Source organism: Pelodiscus sinensis, chromosome 1 (assembly GCF_049634645.1).
Source record: "Pelodiscus sinensis isolate JC-2024 chromosome 1, ASM4963464v1, whole genome shotgun sequence".
In the NCBI taxonomy this organism is placed as follows: domain Eukaryota; kingdom Metazoa; phylum Chordata; order Testudines; family Trionychidae; genus Pelodiscus; species Pelodiscus sinensis.
Window position 1 is genome coordinate 77,603,769 of NC_134711.1, and position 22,870 is coordinate 77,626,638.

A 22,870-nucleotide genomic window follows, 5' to 3' on the forward strand; every position below is an offset into this window, starting at 1 on the left:
TCATTTGATTCTACATTATCTTTCACACTTGGTACATCACACTCAATCACACTTGGTACATTATTGGCAGAGTCATGTAGATGAGTTTTGTTGTTACATCTCTTAATAAAAATGACAAAAGGCTATAAAGAGGAAGGGATGCTGTCAGCAATCAAAGGGATGCTACCAGGAATAGCTCAACTCTCCATTTTGGTATGCAACTCCACAAGATGCATTCTGGACACAAATGCTTCATAAATCAGTCATATGTCAGTTAAAAAAACGTATTAAGTTAACCTGATCAAAAGAAATGCTTTGGGGATTTCTATATAATTCTTTGTTATCAATACTTAGTGCACTTGAATTGTGCAATCAGTATTAAGATTCAGGTACAACAAACTTCAAAAATTATAGGGTAGCCAGAAAATTTTCTGACTGTTGAGTGACTCCCACTCTGTCCAAACTATAATATTAGAGAGCAATACTGGGTCAGACCAATGGTTCACCTACCCCAGTATCCTTTTCAACAGTGGCCAATGCCAGATGCTTCAGAAGGAGTGAACAGAACAGGCAATCACTGAGTGATCCACTCCTAACTTTTGGCAGTCAGAGGATTAGGACAGTTAGAAGATCCAGTTGCATCTCTGATCATCTTGCCTAATGGTCATTGCTGGACCCATCCTCCATGATGTTTTCTAATTCCTTTTTGAACCTAGTTATATTTTGGTCTTCACAACATCCTGCCAATGAGTTCCACAGGTTGACTGTGCATTGTATGAAGAAGTATTTAATTTTGTTTGTTTTAAACCTACTACTTACTAATTTCATTGAGTGATTCCTGGTTCTTACATTATGGGAAGGGGTAAATAACACTCCCCTATTCGCTTTCTCCATACCATGATTTTATAGATTGCTATCAGATTTCCCCTTCCCCCCTTAGTTGTCTCTTTTCAAAGTGGAACAATCAGTCTTTTTAATTTGTCTTCATATGGAAGCTGTTCCAAATCCCTACTCATTTTTGTTGCCCTTCTCTGTACCTTGTCCAATTCTAATATATTTTTTGAGATGAGGCAACCAGAACTGCACACAGTATTCAAGCAGTGGGTGTACTGTGGATTTCTATAGTGGCATTACCATATTTACTGAATTATCCCTTTCCTAATGGTTCCTAACATTCTCTTAGTTTTCTTGATTGTTGCTACACACTGAGTAGATGTTTTCAGAGAACTATCAGCAATGAGTCCAAGAAATAAGAATAGTTATACTGTGTCAGACCAAAGGTCCATCTAGTCCAGTATCCGGTCTTCCAGTCATGGCCATGGCAGATGACCCAGAAGGAATGAACTGAACAGGTAATCATCAAGTGATCCATCCGCTGTGACCCATTCCCAGCAAAGAGATGTTAGGGACAACATCCTTGCCCATCCTCATTAATAGCCATTAATGGACATATCCTCCAAGATCTCTTTCTTGAGTGGTAACAGCTAATTTAGACCTCATCATTTTGTATGTATAGTTGGGTTACAATTTCCCCGTGTTTATTACTTTGGACCTGTGGGCATTGAATTTCCTCTGCCATTTTGTTGTCCAGTCATCCAGTCTTGTAAGATCTCTTTGGCTATGTCTAGACTGCAGGCTTCTTTCGAAAGAGGCTCTTTCGAAAGCATCTTTCGAAAGAGCCTCTTTCGAAAGAGAGCGTCTAGACTGCACGGAGAAATTTCGAAAAAGCGGCTTGCTTTTTCGAAAGAAAGCATCCAGTGAGTCTGGATGCTCTCTTTCGAAGACGCCCTATTTACATTGAAGAACGCCTTCTTTCGAAAGAGGAACTTTCGAAAGAAGGCGTTCTTCCTCGTAAATTGAGGTTTACCGCCATCGAAAGAAAAGCCGCGTTCTTTCGAATTAATTTCGAAAGAACGCGGCTTGAGTCTGGACGCAGGGAAAGTATTTTCGAAAAAAAGACTACTTTTTTCGAAAAACCCCCTGAGTCTGGACACAGCCTTTGTAACTATTCACAGTCTATTTTGGACTTAAACAATTTTGAGTAATTTTGTATCATTTACAAATGTTACCACCTCACCCACTGTTTACCCTTTTTTTAATAGATCATTTATGAATGCACTATAGGTTGGACCACCCTGGTCCAGCACCAAGTGGTCCCAGATGAGGGAATCTCCTGGACCAGGGAAGGTCCCCTGTCACTGGCCCTTCAGCTCGCCTTTCCTCCCTGCCGCTGGCTCCTTTGGCCCTGGCCAGGCCACCTGCTGACCAGACCAGCCCTGGCCCCACTCCAGACCAGTAGCCAGCTGGGTTGTCAAGGTTGCAGCCCTGGTGCTGGGCGGCATATGGCCCGGATCAGACTGCTGTGGCACCAACCCTGTTGTCAGGTAGCATATGGCCCTGGTTGGGCTCCTGGGCTGTCGCAGCTCACCCCCCCCCCACCCCGCAGCCCTGGCTGTTGCTGCCCTACCACCACCACTGCCCATGTTCCCAGGTTGCTGCCACCCTGGCTTCTGGGCTGCCACCACCTTGCTGCCATCCGAGTTCCACTGCCACCGCTTGGGCTCCTCACTAGTGCTCCCACTGATTAGTTGGCAGGTTTCCTACCTATGATGCGCTTATCTATCTATCTTTCACTACAGTTTCACTCTGGTACCTGTAACTTTTAACTTTCACTTAACTAGCTACCTCATGTTTGTGCAATTATACCCAGTAATGTGAGTGGATTATTTTGACCCCAGACAGGTTGGAGAGTTAAGTATTCTTAGTGACACTGAACACACAAAATTGCTAATGAGATCGAAGCATCTGAATTATAACAGCCCTTGTCCAATATTACGTGAGGTTTTCGGTTTTGCTGGGTAGGAAAGAGGGTTAAACAACTCTTAAACCTATATAGAATATTTCATCTAAAGATCTTAAAGCACTTTTAAAACATTAAAGAACTCTTAACACATACTAATTTATAGAGGGGACAGAGGAATCAAGTGATCATACAAAATATGAGGGAAGACCGTGAGCAAAACACACAGCTGTTGCACAGTCCTGTGCTTTCACCATAAAATCATCCATCCACTCTAGCTATGAAACCTAGTTATGGTGACTACCATTGCCTTAGACAGCACACTCTTTATAAGTCCTGTCATCTAATAATTAAATTCAGTGGAACAATTTCAGAGCTAATAATTCAGGGGGGAGGCAGAGGAAGGGAGGAAACATTCTCATCCTAGAAAAGGATTTCTCATTTTAACTTAATTCTAGAACAGTACATCCTTTATTATCCAACAGCGAGTGTGCATTTTTAATCCTCCTACGAAAGCACCATTTAAATATTGCCTTTCTTTCCACCCACACAACACTGTTACATGAAAATGAACACTAAAAAGGAGCTAATCCTATCATTCCTTCTTAGAATGAACTGCGCTAGCTGGCACCATAAAAGGAGAAAAATCAAATCATATCATTATTGGCACTCTATCAATAAGAGGAGTGTTCAATGTTTGCCAGTACTTGTCTATTTATTTGCAACTTAAGTTAGCAAAATCAAATATGTCATAACAAATATTTACATAGAAATGATACTATGTGATTTTCAGCAATTAATTATGAGCTTCTCTTCAGTACTATAAAAATTAAATCTCTTACACAAAGTGAAAACTTCACTCTTGCACCATCTTCTGGTTAACACTCTGAGTTGTGGAACAAAATTTGAACATGGAGGATAAGAAGTTAAGACTCTCTGAATACTAAGACTATTTTTTGGACTCAGCTGACATTTTACCAATTTAGAGAAAGCTCACGTTGCCTTAAACTATTCTTTAAACTACGTTTTGTCCTTCCAACCACACTCCCCGGAAAACTTACCAGAGAACTGAAATGCATGGAGGAACTGATATCTGTGATAGGTGGGTCAAGCGTCTGTGTATCTGTCACATCAAAGCTAGGATCTATCTGTTAAAAACAAATTTTGCTGTCAGTATTCTATATCAATAGAAAATGGAAAAAAAAAAGACAAAGATCATATGCTAGATGAGGGCCTCTCTATCAACACAGCTACTGAGAAGGGTAATACATTCATAAAAGAAACTGCTTTGTTTGAAGTCTTTCTTTGTAACCATAAACATAATAATGAATACTCCAGTGGTACTTTAGAGACTAACAAAAATATATGTAGTATCATGAGCTTTCATGAGCAAACCCCACTTTTTCAGATCCAAAGAAGTGGTTTTTGCCCACGAAAGAGCATGATACTACATATATTTTTGTCAGTCTCTAAGGTGCCCCTGGACTACTCATTTTTAAAGTTGCAGACTAACACAGCTATCCCTCTGAGATTCAATCATAATGTATTGGTAACCAAACAGTAAAGAAACTAACCACTTACTTTAGTATAGACCATATCAAATTACTCTATAATCCCTGCTTTTGTTATACACCCCAAATACTCCCCCCAAAATAATTGATTCAGAAGTTCTTATCTTATTCTCAGTAAAAAGAGCTAGGCATCAAGAAGTGAAATTTTATGATAGAAATATGAAAATGTAGGAATAGAAGTAGGACTATAAAATTGAGTTAATCAGGGCAGGTAATAATACTGCTGATACCCAAAATTTAAACCAGCTGTGATCTCCAATAGAATCACTTCATGCCTGCTAAAAAAAATTCATTTCAGTTAGCTTTTTTCCAAGCTTCCAAATATGGACTCTGTATCTTGTCTGGTGTGATCTGAAGCCCAAAATAAAAGGGCAGTATGTAATTTTTGTAATCCAATCTTTGGAAATTTCCTAGTAAAATTTCTGCTATGATTTCATCTTTTTTTTTCCTTTCTCTGAAAATATGATTGCACATAGCTAGACTAGGAATACAGTCTTCAAAAAACAGCCAAGTGATTTAGAAGCCTAAGCTCTACTTTCAAAAGAACTCTAAGTCTCATTTGCAAAGCACGTCTGTTTATCAAGCTGTGGGACAACAGTGGTTTCTGTGGTAGGTCAAGTGTCCGAATGGAAGTCACAATGTCTGAAAAATATGCAAAAACTGATTCATGGTGAGATACGATATGAAAGTGATTGACCATGAAAAGCTGCATTCTGCTCAAAATACATTATACACTAGACTAGAAGATTTACCCAGCATTGCTCGTGTCCTTAACTAATTAATTAGTTAGTGAATTAATTAATTAAGTTTTGGTTTTTGAAAAATAAAATGAAAATGTATATGCTTCATTTAAATCATTGTTCTAGAGTAGGGCTTGGGATGAAGGGTTCAGTATGCAGACTGCCCCAGGGAGAGAGGACTATCCAAGCCCTCTCTCATCACAGTAGCCTGGGGCGAGGTGAGAAGCATCTCTCCAGGGCAGCTCATCTACCCCCTGTGCTCCCCAGCTAGAGTGAGGAATACAGCAAACTATGCACTTTCTCCTTGCTCGCTGACAAAGGGGAACAGCCAGCAATGTTCCCATCTGAACTTGGGGATAGGGTTGCCAAATGGTTTCAACAAAAATACCGGACACACTTGACATTACATCATAACCTACATTACATCTTATTTAGAAAATACAGGACATTTATATTTTCTCAATTTGTTTTCCGAACAGAAAACTCAAATACTGGACTGTCCGGTTCAAAACTGGACCCCTAGCATCCCTACTTGGGGGTTGGAAATTTCAGTCCCCCACCCTTGCCCTCAATAAAACGAACCTGTGGGTGGCAGGCTTGGGGCTGGAGCAGTTGCGGACAGGGGGCGAAGGGGGCGCTCCCAGCCAGCCTCTTTCACCTGCCTGCTAATTCTGTCTCTTTCCTGTAAGGTTTTATGAGATCTACACACCACAGAATATCAGAAATCCATGCTGCCAAGCTCCTAAACCATTTGGTATTGTTAGTTCTAGGAGTTTGGAACAGAAGTTAAAAATGCTTGATTTGTACCTTTTGACATGGTTATGAAAATCTCCCTTAACTAAAAAGGAAGAGGCAAGAGAAACATTTAAATATAATATAAATTAATGTAAATATAATATAAAAATCTCTCATGTCTATCAAGTTTTTATGTTACTGCTGATTACATAGTATCTGATCAACTTGCATGTAAAATAAACATCATAGTTTATAGTGGACTTCATAAAGTGAATTTGTTTCTAAATAAAAATTAGTTGAGGTAGATTGGCACAGGCTGGCTGGCCTCTGAAGGGGCTCTGGACATAGCCTTGCCCAAGACAGATCAGTCACTATCCCGGGTGACAGGGATAGATGGCCCTGTTTAATTATTAGACCCAGTTGGGAAGGGAGCATGGGATGCCTGTGAAGAGCTGGGAGAGCTCAGCCTGGAGAAGGGAGCTGCAGAAAGGCAAATGGTGCCTCTGGCAGGCCCTGGAGGAGAAGGATAACTCCCACACAGACAGCCTGGAGAGAATAAATAAAGGAAGACTCTCACAGGGAAAAATCCCAGAGAGTCTGAGCTCTATAGCGAATGCAGAAACAGTGAAAGCTGAACCCCCATAGTGAAGAACCCTTATGTCAATGTTGTCCTGGGGATTACTAAGTTTGTTACTAGCCCAAGGTGGTGCAAAGAGGGGTAACTGTCTGGGACTTTCTGGATTCAGGGGGCAAATGAGTGTCATCAGCATACTATTGACAGCAGAGTCCATGGCTTCTCACTACCTTTTGCATTGATTTCATGTAGATATTGAAAAGAAAAGATAATATGGATCTCCATGTGCCACCTTTGGAGGGGAAGAGCCATCATCAAACAGAGCTCTGCTGGTGAGGAACAACTGGAGCCAATAAATAGCGAGCCCTTTACTCCTACTATGTCATGCAGCTGTGTTGTCAGACTATTCCAAAGTATACTGAACACTTTGGAAATTTATCACCTATGCATCAATGACTCATGAGCATCAACCTCAGAAAATATAAAACTAAATATCTGCTTATCTTGTGTATTATAGTCTTTTCCTTAAAGTCTCTTCTTAAAATCCAGTTTATAAAAGCTTGCCTATAAATCATAGGTTTAATTAAATCTAAACCACCACCAGAACAAACATCATTCCATGTAACTAAATAATCTCTGTGCTCTCACCTACTCTTTCTCCACCCTTTCCCTCTGTTTTCGCTGCTTGTTACCCTTTTGTTTATTTTGGCTTCAGTCACACAAGCTGCTTCATGTTGACGGATCCTAACACACATGAGGAGGCCCAGTGAAGGCTGCACATAGGAGGCAAGCTGCCTGCCTACATAAAGCAGCTTGCAGATCCAGATCTTATTTTAAATTTTTCTGGTTAGGGGATCTATCTTATTTCTGTGAAGTGCTATGCTTTCACTGAGAAGAACTCTATGTTTGGATATCATTTCCTTCACTTTATTATCTGAGCATCAAATCCTCTGGTATGTTTTTCAGTTCAGTTCTAACATGTTTGATCCAAATATATTCTTCCAGTCCAAATATTTGGACTGGATAAAAAGTAGAAGTGTGTACTATAGGACTAAAGAATAATAAATGCAAGCCAAATGTGAGAAATAAGGTACATCTAGAAACAAAGTATCTAACACGCAATGTATATAGCTGTGGTATAGAACATAGAACTTACTGTACAACACAACGGAGATGAACTTATTAACTTAATCAAAGAAATGTATCAAATATTGAGGGAAATAGTAGTAGAAATTTCTCTGAAATTACCCTACTGTAGAAGAGATCCTATTATAACTTAAAGCAAGGTCAGAGTTTGGTTGTGCCAGGACAATGGGATGTGCCTGGAATTCGATTATTTCTCAAAAAATGGAAAGGGAAGGGTTTGGAAAGACGCAGTTATACTATAGAATGACCATGGGGAGGGGGGAGTAAGAGGCCAGAGATGGGGATTGGGGCAACTATAACCCCACTGGGCCGGCAAGGGTGGAAAAAGGAACAGTTATCTACGAGAGAGAGTGAAAGAAAGAGAGAGAGAGTTTGCGTGTGTGTCCCTGTCCATCTGTCCGTCTCAGCTAGGGGACACGCATCCATTCCCCAGCTGTGCCCATTGTAGTTGCAGCGGCCATAAACATGCGCTTCCCACCTAGCCTCACACTGTGGCGAGAGAAGAATGGGGTTGGCCTCTCTCCCTGGGAAATGGTGCATATTTAACTCTTCATCCCCAGCCTCAGAACAATGATTTAAATGAAGAAAAACAAAATTTGAGTTAAAAACCCAAGCAATGCCAGATAAATCTTCTAATGTTATAATACTAAACATGTTCATTAGTCTACTCTAAAAATTTCTAAAGGAATATTAACTCTAACCTATGTAATACATTCAAAGATCTCTCAGCAGTTTCTTATTTAAGGGAATTTATTGTTCTTAGCAGAGTATAAATTAATGCAATAACTAAAGAAAATGAAGTACACAGAGATTAGGTCATTTGCTCCAGCTCACAGGGAAAATATATGGCAGAAAAATTACTAGAATTAAGGTCTACTGTCTCCAAGTCCCATGCTTTAACTACATAACTGTTGTCCTACTGACCTCCATTAACGGTCTTGAAGAGATTAAATATAAAAAATATAGTTACATGCTATTGTTTTATAATGAGTTTAATCTGAAAATTTGATTTTGTGCTGGGTTGAAGTTTCAAGGTAAAATAAACTAAGAAAATATTCTCTGATTTGTACTGCCACCTAGTGTGGACTGGTAGACTGTTCCATTTAAGAAAAATGCAGATTTAATATTACTCTAGATAGAAGCTTAAATGTGCAACTGGATAAATATTCAAATTCATAATACAAACAGTATACACTTAAATATATCAGAATATTATATTCAAGTTTGAACATCTTTTTAAAGTTAAGTACTAGCTCAAGCTTCTATCCATTTAAAGACCTTGACTATATACCACAAATTAAATTAAAGCAGAAACAGAAAGTTCAAAAGAATGCACAGTTCTTAGTATCTCACAGAGGGGTGCGCATAACTTAGTACATTACACAACTGTGCTACTAAACAATTAAACCTAAAGCAAGCCTTGTAATCTCCAGATAAATAATACACAACTTAAATTTTCATAGAAAAATCAATTAAAAACATATGGCATGAAAGCCAAGAAGTTGCTTATGTACAGAATATGGTCTTCCCTTTAAACATTTACATGTAAATCTAAGCCTGTTTTGTACGGTGTGGATTTTAATCTAGTTTTTTTACTCAGTGTTTTCCTCTATAACTCAAAATTATCATCTAATTATTATATCAGTTACTAGATATATATAGCAATTGATCTAGTTACTCTCATTTCCCTATGTATTACTGTGATGGGGTGTGGGACGTGGCAGCCGCAGCACCTCCCATGCTCTGCACTCGCCAGCGGCCGGAGGACATGCTTGCCGGCAAAAGCACGGCTTCCCGGCGGCCACGCGAGGCATGCTCTGATGTCGCCCCCGGAGTCAGAGGGGAGACACGGGCCAGTGCCGAAAGACAGGAACCTGGGGGGAGTGGGGAGCAAGGCGAGGACGTTGGATGCGGCGTGGCCTGGTGCGAGGAGGATAAAACGGGGCTGCGCCATGTAGAAGGGAGGGGCAAGCCAAAGAGCTCTGGACAAAGGCACTCCAGACCAAGGAGGAGACAGAGCTGGCCAAGGGAAGAGCCCCACTGGAACGCCGAGGCAGTGTGGAGGCCGTGATGGAGGGAAGGAAGAGGCCTGGGACAGGGTAGAGGAGTCTGCAACTTCCCGTGGGTTGGTGAGTTACGGGGCACTTCCCCACCAGCCGGGGAGGGAGTCTGCCTCTCTGCCCTTAGGGTCCTGAGTCGGGATCTGGAGTGAGGGAGGGCCCAGGTCCCCCTTACCCTCCGCCGGCGGAGGGTTGGGTCATTCGGAGGATCCATAGGACTGTGGTCAGGAATAGTGGACTCAAAAACTTAATCAGTGAGGCCCCAAGACCGGGGTAGACCTTAGAGGGTGGTGGTAGAGGGAAAGAGCACTGGGGGTCAGGGAGCATACAAGGGAAGGCACGAGCAACAGGGTCTCTCTCCCTCTTCCCCCCCGCCCCGATGATGATGTGGGTGTAAATCTGTGGGGAACATTCAGCGTGACCAGGAGCTCACATCGCAACCTGGGACACACGGCATAACAATTACATAGCACAAGGAGACCAAATTCCATGGCAAGAATGCTTAATTTCTATAGTAATGTTAATTTATTCTGCAGTCCAAACACTATTCTTTCCCATTCCATTATGCCTTGAAAAACATTAAACTACAATTTATGGTTTAAGATTTTCAGATGCAATATAAATCAATATTTTCAAATATGGTAATCCAATGCAAATCTGTGGGCTGAAGCTCCTAGGGAGCTGTCTTGGTGACCATTCTGAGCCCAGCCTTATCCCCATTTATGTCAAGGAGGAGAGTAGCTTGCAGCTAGGCTTCAGCAATTCACTTCTCTATTCATCCTGGCTAACATCCATTGATGGACTTAATCTCCATGATTTTATCTAATTCTTTTCTGAACCCTGTTAAAGTCCTGATCTTCACAACATCCTCTGGCAAGGAGCTCCACAGGTTGACTGTGCACTGCATGAAGAAAAACTTCCTTTTGTTTGTTTTCAACCTGCTACCTATTAATTTTATTTGGTGACCCCTAGATTCTTATGTTATGGAAACAAGATAATAACTTTTCCTCATTCACTTTTTCTACACCAGTCATGATTTTATAGAACTCTATCATATTCCCCCTTAGTCTCCTCTTTTCTAAGATATAAAATCACCTGGAATCCAATTAATTCCCCCCACACACGCAGAAGATGGGGAACAAGAGGAAGCAAATTTCTTATTAGTACTGCTGTATTGCAACTTGCCTACCTATGGGGCAGGGGAGGTAACAATAAGACAGTATTCACAAGAAAAAAGTGTGGAAAAAGCTCATGGATCGCAGGATTGGAATGGATGTGGGGAAGCTACGGGTGATGCAGGAGTCAGGGCAGGGGTTTGGGTTGTACAGGCTGCAAGACTTGGGGCAATGGGCTAGGAGGTGTGGGGGGCTCAGGGTGGAGGGTACAGAAGTCAAGGCAGGGGTGGGATGGCTCAGGGAAAGGGTGTGGAAGTGCAGGAGTTAGAGCAGGAGTTTTGTGGGATGTCAGGGGGCTCAGAGGAGTGGGATGTGTGCGGTGGAAACTTGAGCCTGGAAGTGCAGTTGCCACACTGCCCAGCTAGCAGATCCCCAGGGATGGCTGGGGCGCAGTAACAATGCTGTCCAGCCTCCGGATTCCTAGGGCTGGTCGCCGGATCCTGGATGTACCATGGCCATGCAGCCCAGGTTGCCAGCAACATTCAGCGCCCCAGCTCCAGCCGCCCCGTCCGAAACCAGTACATCACACTGAAGTGTACCACCTTAATTTTACCTTTTTCTGTACTGCACTATTACAGCTCTGCCACCTGAACCGAGCTTACCTTGGCCAGTTATGGGTCTTTTATCACATTGTAGCCATTTTTAAAAGTCTTATAAGGCGTGTGTATATTTTAAATGTATGTTTACTTTTGAGAACTGCAGACTACTTGGAGCTCTGGTTACTCCTAATCTCAAACATTGGACTGATCATTGCAAATTACGTTAATTTATTGAACTGTAAAGTTTTATAAGCTATGAAAGATGGAATTTGGTGCCACGCATTCAGAAACATAATGGGGCTGAATTTTAAACAGGACTAGATAAATTCCTCACTAGTTGTGATCATAAATTATTATACTGACTACCAGTTAAGCTTAAAAAGTAGAGTGATCATCTGGAAGATTCAGAAGGATACCATGACTACTGCCATCACAGTACAAAACACTACACAATCATCAAGGTGCAGTTTGGATGTACTCACACCTTCCTTGGCAGGGACGGATGAGAGTTTTGCGGGGCCCAGGGCAGCACAATTTTGCAGGGCCCCCCTTTGGAGACAAAATAGAAAAAAGGCGTCAAATGCATCAAATTGAAGGCTATTTTTCATATTAAATGTGAATTGGGTAAATTTGATAGAAACTTAATTTAGTTGGATAATTTTTATTTTAATTATATTGATATTCATTCTTAAACACAATTCTGCATTAATAATTAAACATTTTAATTTATATTTAAGTCTACTATAGCTGTTTAGCTCTTTTGGCAGCACATTCTTCAATGATGTCAGTAAAGTCCATTTCTTTACACAGGTCGTTTTCAATTGATATAATCGAAAGACCTACAAAACGCTCCTGGCTCACAGTAGATTCTCTTTGGCTATCCATTGCTGGTATTTGCCAAGCAGCGTCAGGTGTTTCGCAGCAAGGCAGCATTGGGACTTGTGGGGGCCAGGTGAGGTGTGGGTGTTGAGACTGGGAGGAGCAGGGGGCGTGTGGGTGTTGAGGTTTGGGGAGCAGGCAGCGTTGGGTGTTGGGGAGAGGCAGCATGTGGCTGTTGGGACTTGGGGGGCCAGGCAGCATTAGGTGCTGGGATTTGGGGGGCAGGCAGCGTGTGGCAACGTGGAGGATGGCGCACAGATGAGCCATAGAGAGGACCAGTTGGCAGGGGTGTCTGACCATTTCAGCCTCTTGAACAGCTCGTGGCTGGGCGGGGGCAGCTGACAACTCCCCTTGCTCCCAGGGATGTGTGTGAGGGAGGGGGACTGTCTGTGGAGCTGGGTCATGCTGCGCCCACGAGTGGGGGGAGGTGGGGACTGGCAGGAGGAGATGGAATCTCCCTGGCGGGCGGGTCGCTCTGCCCCCCAGGCGCCGAGGGAAAGGGGTCTGGGCTTCCCCCGGGGGAGAGACCATGCCACCCCTAGCCTCTCTCTGGGCAGGGCAGGAGGGTGGAGCAGCGGGATACCTGGGCACCATGGCCAGGCGTTGCCTTTCACCTCCATGGCAACGAGCTAACGGAGCCACTCGTGGACCCGCAAGTCAGCGGCGGAGGCAGCTTCAGCAGGTGAGGGCAGTAGCGGCAGATACACGGCAGGGCGAGCGGGGCTGGCGTGGGGCCTATTGAAGCACGAGGCCTGGGGCAGCCGCCCCGCTCGCCCTGCCCTATATCCGCTGCTGTTCCTTGGAAGCTTCCGGTTTCAGTCACTCTCAGAGGTAGAATACCGCAAGAGATGGCTCAATTATGGAAGCCCCTAAGTTTCATAAGTTATGCAACAAATTATTTTACGAACATGTTGTCCAATTTCAGTATTCTTTGATTTCCACATACACAATCCTGAAGTTTTAGGGTATATTTACACTAAAGTGACTGCATCAGCACAGCTATGTCACTGCAGCTATAGTTCAGACACTTTCTACATTGACAGAAGAGGGTTTTCTGTTTATGTAGGTAATCCACCCCTTTGAAGGGAGATATCTGTGTCAACGGAAGGATTCTACCATCTAAATGTATTTACAGTGTGAAATTTTTCACAACCCTCAGTGCTGTAATTAGATCCACCTAATTTTTAAGTGTAGTCCAGGTTTAATGTTCATATTTTTTCTAAGGCTATTTAAATAATTTTCATTCCTGCTATAGAGGTGTCTAATCTCTTTCTTGACACATTTTGTAGTAATACATTCAACCTTTCATCGATATTGCTAGATTGCATTTCTAGCTCCGCAAAGGCTTGAAAGGTCATGTATTCTTTTATTACTGCCATTTAAAATGAATTAGTCTATTTGTGATGTTTGCCCTTAATGCTTGTATACATTCTATTGAATACAAAATATAGTCCCTGGGGCCTTTAAATATGGTACAATGTCCAGCATCGCTTGTTTTATTTAAATAGATCTTAGCCTCAGATTTAGTTATGGATAAACTTCCCCACCTGCATTCTCTACAAAAGATATCATTTGTTGTTTGTCAAAGCTAAGCAGCTCTGCCTTTTTTTTTACTTGCACACTGGAGACATAAGTTACTCAAAAGGACTAAGTATTATAACCAGATTGTCTTAAGGGGGAAATACTCCACATACCCCCATTTGTTTTTGAGGAGAGTAAAAATGAAGAACGAACAGAGGAAAAGCATAGTTATAATCGGAAATGTGATACTACATGGCATAAAGAGACAGGCAATGATGTATCATCCAGGTCAAGTTTACTTAGTTTAACAGACTTTCTCTGAGCCATGAAAACTGAGGATGAGATATGAAAGTCAATTTATGTTATTTCTAGTGCATGAGCAATGAAACCTACCCAACTGAGGTGCTTACATCTTAATTGTACCTGCAATATAATACTCCTCACTTGGAGGCAAGGCTTACTGGTCAGGCATGCTCAGAAAAGGACAGTGTTTCTTTCACACCTTCAGCTTAGTTTACAAGGCTTAATATTCTTTTAAATAACCAAATTCACATATAATTCACTCTTTCATTATTATCTATTGATGACACAGTAACATTTTTTTAAAATTTTGTTGAAGTATAAGACATTAAAATGGAAGACTGAAATTACAGAACCAACAACAAATAGCCCAAAGTTACTATTAGTCATCTACATATTATCACTAAGTTTGTCACGTTTTTATTTGTGCTACCAGGCTGAAATCACTCCTTTTTAATATGACAATATTTTATAGCTGGCATAAATATAAACACTAGGGTCAACAAAATGAAGTACCACAAACTTTCAAGAATAGTTAGTGCAAATGAGAAATGCCAAGGCACAGCATCCTGCACAAAGCTTGTATCCAAAATATAGACCCAAATCATCTTCACTGTGATGAAGAAATATGCAGCAAGAGGAAAAAGTAGATCAAGCCACACTTGATAATTTAGGTTTAATTAAGGAGAGGGAAAAATTTCTGAATTACAATAATCATAAAAGTAAATAACTTTTAGAAAGTCCAATACAATATTTCAATAGAGTGTATTTATTTCTAAAAAACTTAATATTCTTTGAAATATAAAAAAAATATAGTTACTCATAATAATGGCAAGTATTTGCTTGGCTGGTGCCACACGGATATTATTTTGACAGCCAATGTTAGAGAGAGAAACTGTAAATATTAGTGTGTGTAATCATGGAACTTACCTCAATTGACTCAGATTTCCTATCATGGGGATGAGGTGACCTTGGATAAATATCAAGAAGATGAGGTGGGTCATCTGTATGTATTCTTCTACTATGTTGTTTAAGAACTTCCTTATAGTTAAATGCATCAAAATTGGTCTTCCACAGTAATACCTGAAAAACAACAATCAGCCTTTATACAATTGTTTATTTACTAAGGAAAATAACTATTTGCAAGAAAAACTACAAGAACTTGGTTTTCAAAAACTGCTGGTGCAAATGTACTGCTCTCCAGAACTGCAATACAATAATGATGTACAATTTCCATGAAGAACCTCTACAATATCATTTTAAAGGCAAGACACTATTTAAAATAATAGAGATTCAATGCCATAGATTTTACTTTCAGCTTATTACAATATCCAAAATATAACTGTTCCGTGATATTTTCATTTCAGTTATTCATAAGATAGGGGTACCAATAAAAGTAACTAAATATCAAAGCTCAAAAATACAAGCACCTCAAAATTTGTATCAGGAAAAACCTACTAAGACTTAGAAATATACAAATAAAAGGACTTTGAATTGAAATCTAAACACAGGTTGAAACTCTCTTAACCAGCAACATGCATGGTCCAGCATGGATGTTGCAGGACCAGAGAGCCCTAGTGGAGGGGGCCAGTGGCATAGATCCCAGAGGGACCAGAAGGGCAGTGGACTGCCCACAGCGAGCTTATGGAAGGGTCGCCCAGCACATGGCAGTGGGGCTGCCCAGCGGGACAGGGTGCTGCAGCATGTTGCTTCTCATCAGGTTCCAGAGCCCCAGCACAGCACATGCAGCTGCCCTGCCAGTCCTGGAGTCACGGCAGCGATGGCTGCCTAATAGGGTCGGCAGGGCAGCAGGGTGTGGAGACCCAGCCAACACGTCAGCAGGTGGGCCAGAGGGGCTGGTGGCAGGGGTCTAGAAACGACCTCTCCATATTCAGAAAAATCCCTCATCCAGGACTGGTCAGGTCCTGAGGGTGCCAGACCAGGGAGGTCCAAGGATTTGTCTGCTGCCAGTCCCTTACCCCAATTCTAATAGATTAAAGGTAAATCAGGGTGTAACACATATATTGAACTAGACAATAAAGGACTGTTAAATAAAATTAAGAAATTTAATATAGATATATTTTAATAATGTACACTTATGAATAATGAATTATAGATAAGCTAACACCCAGACCAACCTCTTGCCTATCTTTAATGTGGTCTTGCCAAATCCTTGATATAAAATTGCTGAATTCTTTGAGAATATTATTTGCTGTCATGATATTCGTGTTGGAAGATGCAAGGAAGAAGTATACCTACATGTAATGATAACTTAAAAAAAATTTCTAAGACGACACAGAAACACTGTGACACAAAACAACATGTTCCAAACCTGCAAAACTAGCAGGTAAAATGCAGAAGCATACTCATGTGTAATATACAGATATATAAAATTAAACAGGTGATGAGGTAAAAGCCAACTCGATATAATGAAATAATCTGAAATATAGAAAGGTACATTTCTGACTTAGCTGTTAATATTGCCTGGCATAAATATATGTTCAGACACTATAGATGACAATTTTGTCTGAAACTGTATAGATAAAAAAGGAAAAATTGATTAAGCCTAAACCAGGTGGATTTGTGACTCAATATCTCCACTTAGGTCCCATCAATGCTAGAAGGGACTATTGTATAACATAAACGGTAGGACTTTCCTGATTTAATTCCTGTTTGAACTAGAGCGTATCTTCTAGAAAAAACATCCAATCTTGATTTAAAAATTGACAGCAATGGAAAATCCATAACAATCTTTACTAAACTGTTGCAGCAGTTTATTCCATCACAATTAACATTTTTTCACTTTATTTTTAGTGTAAATTTTGCCTAGCTTCAAATTCCAAGCATTTGAATCTTGTTATATGTATCTCTGCTATACTGAAGAGCCCTCTATTATCAAATTTCCATTCCCCACGTAAGTACTTAAACACTATGCCCAAATCACGTCAACCTTCTTTTTGACAAACCAAACAAATTGAGCATAAGCGTTTTCATATAGACTCCTTCAGTAAGAAGATGGCTCATATCTGAGCTCTCGATTTTTCACCATCCTTATTGAATTTTGGACACTAGAACTGGACACTATCTTCTACCAATGGTCCCACCCAAGCCAAACAGAAAGGAAATAGAACCTCTCTGGTCCTTTTCAATATTCCCCATATTCTTGTATCCAAGAATTGTGTTAGACCTTTTCGACACAGCATTATACTATGAGCCCATATTCATCTGATTATCCACTAATAATCCAAAGTCCTTTTCAGAATCACTGCTTTTCAGGAGTAGAGTCCCTGTAAGTCTGAGCTACATTCTTTGTTTTTGTGTGTGACCTTACATTTGGCCATAATGAAATGCATTTTTTACTGTGTTCAGCTCATCACACAATCCAGATCACACTGTATAAGTGACCTGCCTCTTCATTATTTACTGTTCCCCTACACTTTATATCATCTGTAAATTTTATTAGTAGGATTATATTACAGATCTATTAAAAAATTAAATAGCTTAGAGACAAGAATCAATCCCTAAAAATATCCACTAGAAACACAGCTCAGTGATGATTCCCCATTTACAGTTATATTTTGAGACCCATCAGTTACCAGTTTTTAATCCATTTACTATGGGCCACATCAATTTTATCTTGTTTTTGCTTTTTAATCAAAATGTCACGCAGTACCAAATGACATGCCTGTTTCCTTTTAATTTCTGTAGTGGAAGGACACCATATAGGCCTATTTTGGTCCTGAGTGAGATATTGTTTTAAGATGGGTTTGAATATTGGTATGGCCCAAACCATTTGAGCAAAAAGAATGAGATTATGAGAAGGCAAGATTGTTTGTATAAAACATGTAGTGACCCTTGAAATACTAGTGTTATAGTATTTCAGATTTAGGCTGACGTAAGAGAAATAAAGAAAGCATGTTCAATTGGGTGTCAGATGCAGGCACAAAATTCCTGCTTTAGGTCCAATAACCAGCATTTACAATACTTGTTTATTATAAGTATATAAAAGCAGGGTTCTTTAGGAATGAATGTCTTCATGAGAGCTTCTCCTTTACCCCTTTGGAGTCACACCATTATGGACAGGTATCACCCAGGGTATGATCCTATGTAAATATTTTGGACAATGCTTGTAACTGAATTGTTAGTAGGATACAGAGTGTAACAGTACGTCTACACAGTAGTGCATACCTTGAAATAGGCTATGCAACTTGAGCTATGCAAATTGCGTAGCTTATTTCAAAATTTGGCACTGTCTACACAGCATTCCAGTTTGAACAAAAATTGACAATTATGTAGCCTCTCTCCAAATTAAGAAAGACTGATATAGGGAAGGCAGATTATAACGCCCTGTTTGTGTGTTCACTTTATAGCTGCCTGCCTATCTACTCAGAAGTTATTTACTGCAGCAATGACAAAGAATACTAGGGCAACAGTACTTAAAATGTTTGCGAGGAGGAAACTACGGTATCTGTGCTTATAGCAAGTAAAGAAAAAAAGCGTTGATGGAAATTCAGTAATATTAACTGAATATTAACCTGGCTACTCCTTGGATTGGGAGCTTTCACAGAACATGCCCTTGTCAGAGACAGGTAGGGTACAGAGAATGCACTCATTACTTATTAATTCTTGTAAGAAAGACCAATGTAGAACCATATCCTTCACAGAACACAACTTATTCCTTTTAATAAGAAACACACTCCTGAGAATTTTAGTTTGTGCATTATAATTATCTTACAATAAGACTTTAAATATTGTTTTGCCTCTTTAAATGCAAATACATTTTTAATAATTTTTCAGACCTGAAGTCTCACTCATTTCTTAAGTGCAGCAAAATGTAAGGTATAGGCTACTTCACTTTTTTTTTAAGTTAACATTGTTATTTTTAAGCATTCATACTTGTACTGTAATAACTGAATATTTTTGTCATTGAATAAATGCTCCAAATGCTATAGATTTAAAAAGTTTCTAGTCCTTCTGGCTGTGAAACACTAATAGCTCCAAGAGATGCAAAGTGCCCCATTCATTTTCTTGAGAAGTATGGATAAACAAAACATTGTGTTCCTTGACAGCTAAGTTTATAAGAATGTTTTGCCTTTTGAATACTATCAAGCTTACCATCATAGTTTCACTATCTGTTGCAAGGTTTAGTGGATTTTTTCGCCTCAAAATGACACATAGTAAAGTGAAAGGCATTCGTAAGATTTCCTTCTTTTATCCTCAAATATTTTAGTTTTTGCATCTAGCTTCATTTTCATAATTCATTCATTTATTGACCCTGTGTCTTTTTGCAAAATCTTTTACATCTCAAGTTTTAATCTTTTTTGCTAGCAAACTCCTCCAGCATCAACATCCTTGCTCCAGTGTGCATTGATTTCTCTCCAATATCTGCCGAGTCTTTTGATTGCTTGTTGTAGATTCACTGTGATTTCAGATTTTTTTTTTTTTAATTTCCTTTGAGTTCCCGCAAATCATTTCTAGAAAAGGTGCCACATGAAGCAACATCTCTGGTTATTTGTATTTGACTCCGCTTGAGGATTAAATCAGTGGTGTCTTCTTCCTAATACTACTTGAGTCTTTAGTTTGAATTGTATTCTTTCAAGCTGTGTTTTCTATAGTAAAACTCCAGCGGTCTGACATCCAGTGCTCCGGCACTCCTGATGGTCCGGCACACCTGGAACCCGGAAGTGCTCCAGGCAGCCGGACAATTACAGCTGATCTGTCCCCGGCTTCCCCAGTTCAGCTGCTACTGAAACTGACCAGCGGCTGACTCGGGGAAGCCGGGGGCAGAGCAGCTGGGGTGCTGCCGGGTTGGTCCCGCAGCGCTGAGGGGCGCATCCCCCTCACTCCACCTCAGACCCCTCATTGCCTCCCCTTCCAGTGGTCCGGCATATTTGATAATCTGGCACCCCTGGGTCCTAAAGGTGCCGGATTATCGGAAGTTTACTGTATTAGTTGTTGAGTAAATTCTACTATTTTCTTCCCACCAACAAAATGCACTGCCAAAATATAAAACATATTTGTAGTAACTCCCTGGAGTGTTACTTCCACAAAGCAGTTGTCTGTGCCTGCATCAGGGGCTCCTATAACAGATTTTGTTCTTTTTTTGTTGCCCCAGAATACCGAGGAAGCATTTTACAGACTATGAAGTTCTAATCCAAGTGCTAGATCAGGGGAGGGCAAGATACGGTTCGTGTGCTGCATCCAGCCCACAGGCCGCCTGGCTGGAACCCTCAGGCACAAAGCAGCCAGCCACATCAGAACAGCCCCACACCTCTTTAAGCAGCTGGCTGCTCCCTGTGCTTCTCTGCTCAGGGCACCAGGGGGAGGTAGAGAGTTTGCATGCTTCCCTCTGCCCTTCCCAGCAAAATCTCTCATCTCCCCCACAGAAAAGTGCAGCCCTTGACCACATATCAAAAACCTGAAGTGGCCCCCAATCAAAAATTATTGTAGCCTCCTGTGCTAGATCATTTCCATCTTCCTTAATTGTGCCTTTTATTCTTTTACCATGTAAAGACCTGGAGTTGAAAAAAGGATTAATTATTTTACTGGCTGCTTTAATAAAACTTACTGTGCCTGGAATTATTTGATATGCTGTAAAAAAAATCTAATGCTTTAGCTAATTTATATGCATCATCATAGAAATCATCTTTAGCAAAAGCACATTAGTAATAGCAAAATTAATTTCCTGCTGCACACTTCTCAATAGATTTCTTTGAATTACTGTACTGTGACCCACATTGTTTCCTTGAACTTGAATAATTACTTCTGATGTCTTTCTTCTGCTATGGGACTCATAAAATACAAATGGAGGGCAGACCTTTGTGTGTGTGTGTGTGTGTGTGTGTGTGTGTGTGTGTGTGTGTGTGTAATACTCAATTGGAACGGGTGAAAGTAAAAATGTAATTTTATAGCACAAAACAAAAATACACAAATTAAATGTATATTAAAGCCAACCTAGAAATGATTAATTTCTAAATGATAATTACAGCACAGGTCCCTGTAAAATTAAAAGCAAGTAATTTTAAGGGTATTAATGGTAGAGGCAGTGATGAGTTACCAGAAGGATGGGATGATAGAAAATTAACTCCTGCTCTGTGAACTTATTCACATAAGACAAAGGTCAGACATTGGTATTAATTATTGATTACCAAAAATATGCAAAAAAGTTCAAATAAGTCCATTGTAATTCTCAAGTTTCAAAACACTATTCAATCACTGAAATAAATATTGGAAGAATATTTTTTTTTCATATAGAACATCAATATTTTAAACAAACCTGAGCATCAGCTCCACCTGATGCAAATTTTTTCCCACCTTTAGAGAAGACCACAGAAAGCACAGGTCCCTGTAAAATTAAAAGCAAGTTCAGTAAATTGCTAAATTAATGTATTTGTATTAGTCTCTTTCTTCACAATGAAAGATAGATAACCTTTTATCTATTGTTCAAATGAACTCCAGAACTACAACTTTCTAATACTAATGTATACAGTCAAAGTGGATGAGATAATATTTTTATTGCACCACCTTCTGTTCATGAAAGAGATAAGCCTTCACCCTTTGTGAAGAGGAGGAGCTCTATACAGCTCAAAAGTTTGTCTCTTTCACTAACAGAAACTGGTTCAAAAAAACTATATCATCTCACCCATCTTATCGCTTTAATATTCTAGGACTAACTTTACTACAACACTGCAAAGAACTAACAAGAAACAGTCCTGCTGCAATGATGATTTCTATAAAATTAAAATTGAGAGGAAGATGAAGACTGCAAATCACAGGGAAATATTGGGTCGTGATTGCTGCTGTATTACCTGTTGTTCTAAACAACACTAGGTTTCCCATATACTTAATATTTCATATACTGTATATTTGATATTTTATAATAAATAATTGTCAGAAAGTAGAGCTTGCTGCATATTAGGAAGAGAGAAAAAGAAAGTGGTGATAGAAGGTTCTTCTTAAGAGTACCCACACACACTTCCATTAACTACAGATGATTTAAACAGCACATGAACTTATCTAGTAGATTGTGAACAACTAATCTGCAAATTATTGAAGAACAGAACCCTCTTGATTTCAGATATTAATTCAATATGAAAACTGATCTAGCAGTAAGCACAAACACAGTACAGCCACTTCCCGACTTACGAACTGGTTACGGACCAAGCAATTGGTTGTAACTCAGTTAATTCGTAAGTCAGACCCCATTGAGTTACACGTGACCGCGCTGTTCGTAAGCGCGGATCGCATTTGTAACTCGGGGTCTGCCATTTACGACAGCTATGGTCGTAACTGCGAACGAGCGTAAGTTGACCACTCGCAACTCGGGGACCAGCTGTAGTCACATGACTGTCACTTATGATTATGCAATTTTTGTCAACTTGTGACAAGTTGCATTACTACAAGATTTCCCCGCCCCCCCCCCCCCAGGAAATGTCATGCATTGGCAAATAACTGCCATAATTAGCATATCATGCAAGTGTGTTATTTCTCCTTTAATGATGTTATTAAATATTTATAGAGATGATAAAATTCACTAACTTTTCAGTTTTAAAAAAAGTACTACAGTACTGCTCTACCTTGTGTCCATGAAGTGTGTATATAAGTCTTCCTTCTAATAGATCCATAATTTTAAGGGTACCATCAGTAGAGGCAGTGATGAGATAGTTACCAGAAGGATGGAACGATAGACAATTAACTCCTGCTCTGTGAACTAATTAACATAAGACAAAATTCAGACACTGATATTAATTATTGGAAATAAAAAATCTGTGTCCTACAGTAGCTGCTTTCCAGTGCCCAAAACAGTAATCAACACCCATTATTACTGAGAGAAAAGAAAAACCAAAGTGAA

The 22,870-nt window shown here is 40.1% G+C and overlaps 1 protein-coding gene across 12 annotated transcripts in view; it reads right to left on the reverse strand.

The window, feature by feature from the left end:
* The window catches only part of POC1B (POC1 centriolar protein B), a 111,699-nt gene that overhangs the window by 58,775 nt on the left and 30,054 nt on the right, over window positions 1-22,870 (reverse strand). For 9 of the 12 annotated variants that reach the window (XM_075932901.1, XM_075932900.1, XM_075932946.1 and 6 more), the window contains 5 exons: window positions 22,596-22,729; window positions 21,296-21,364; window positions 16,158-16,274; window positions 14,950-15,102; window positions 3,841-3,927 (listed from right to left, as the gene is read on the reverse strand). In XM_075932901.1, coding sequence (XP_075789016.1) covers window positions 3,841-3,927; window positions 14,950-15,102; window positions 16,158-16,274; window positions 21,296-21,364; window positions 22,596-22,729 — 560 coding nt within the window. Of the gene's footprint in view, window positions 1-3,840; window positions 3,928-11,801; window positions 11,869-14,949; window positions 15,103-16,157; window positions 16,275-21,295; window positions 21,365-22,595; window positions 22,730-22,870 lie in introns of those variants that run through there. The other 3 variants (XM_075932955.1, XM_075932964.1, XM_075932902.1) reach the window with 3 other exon arrangements.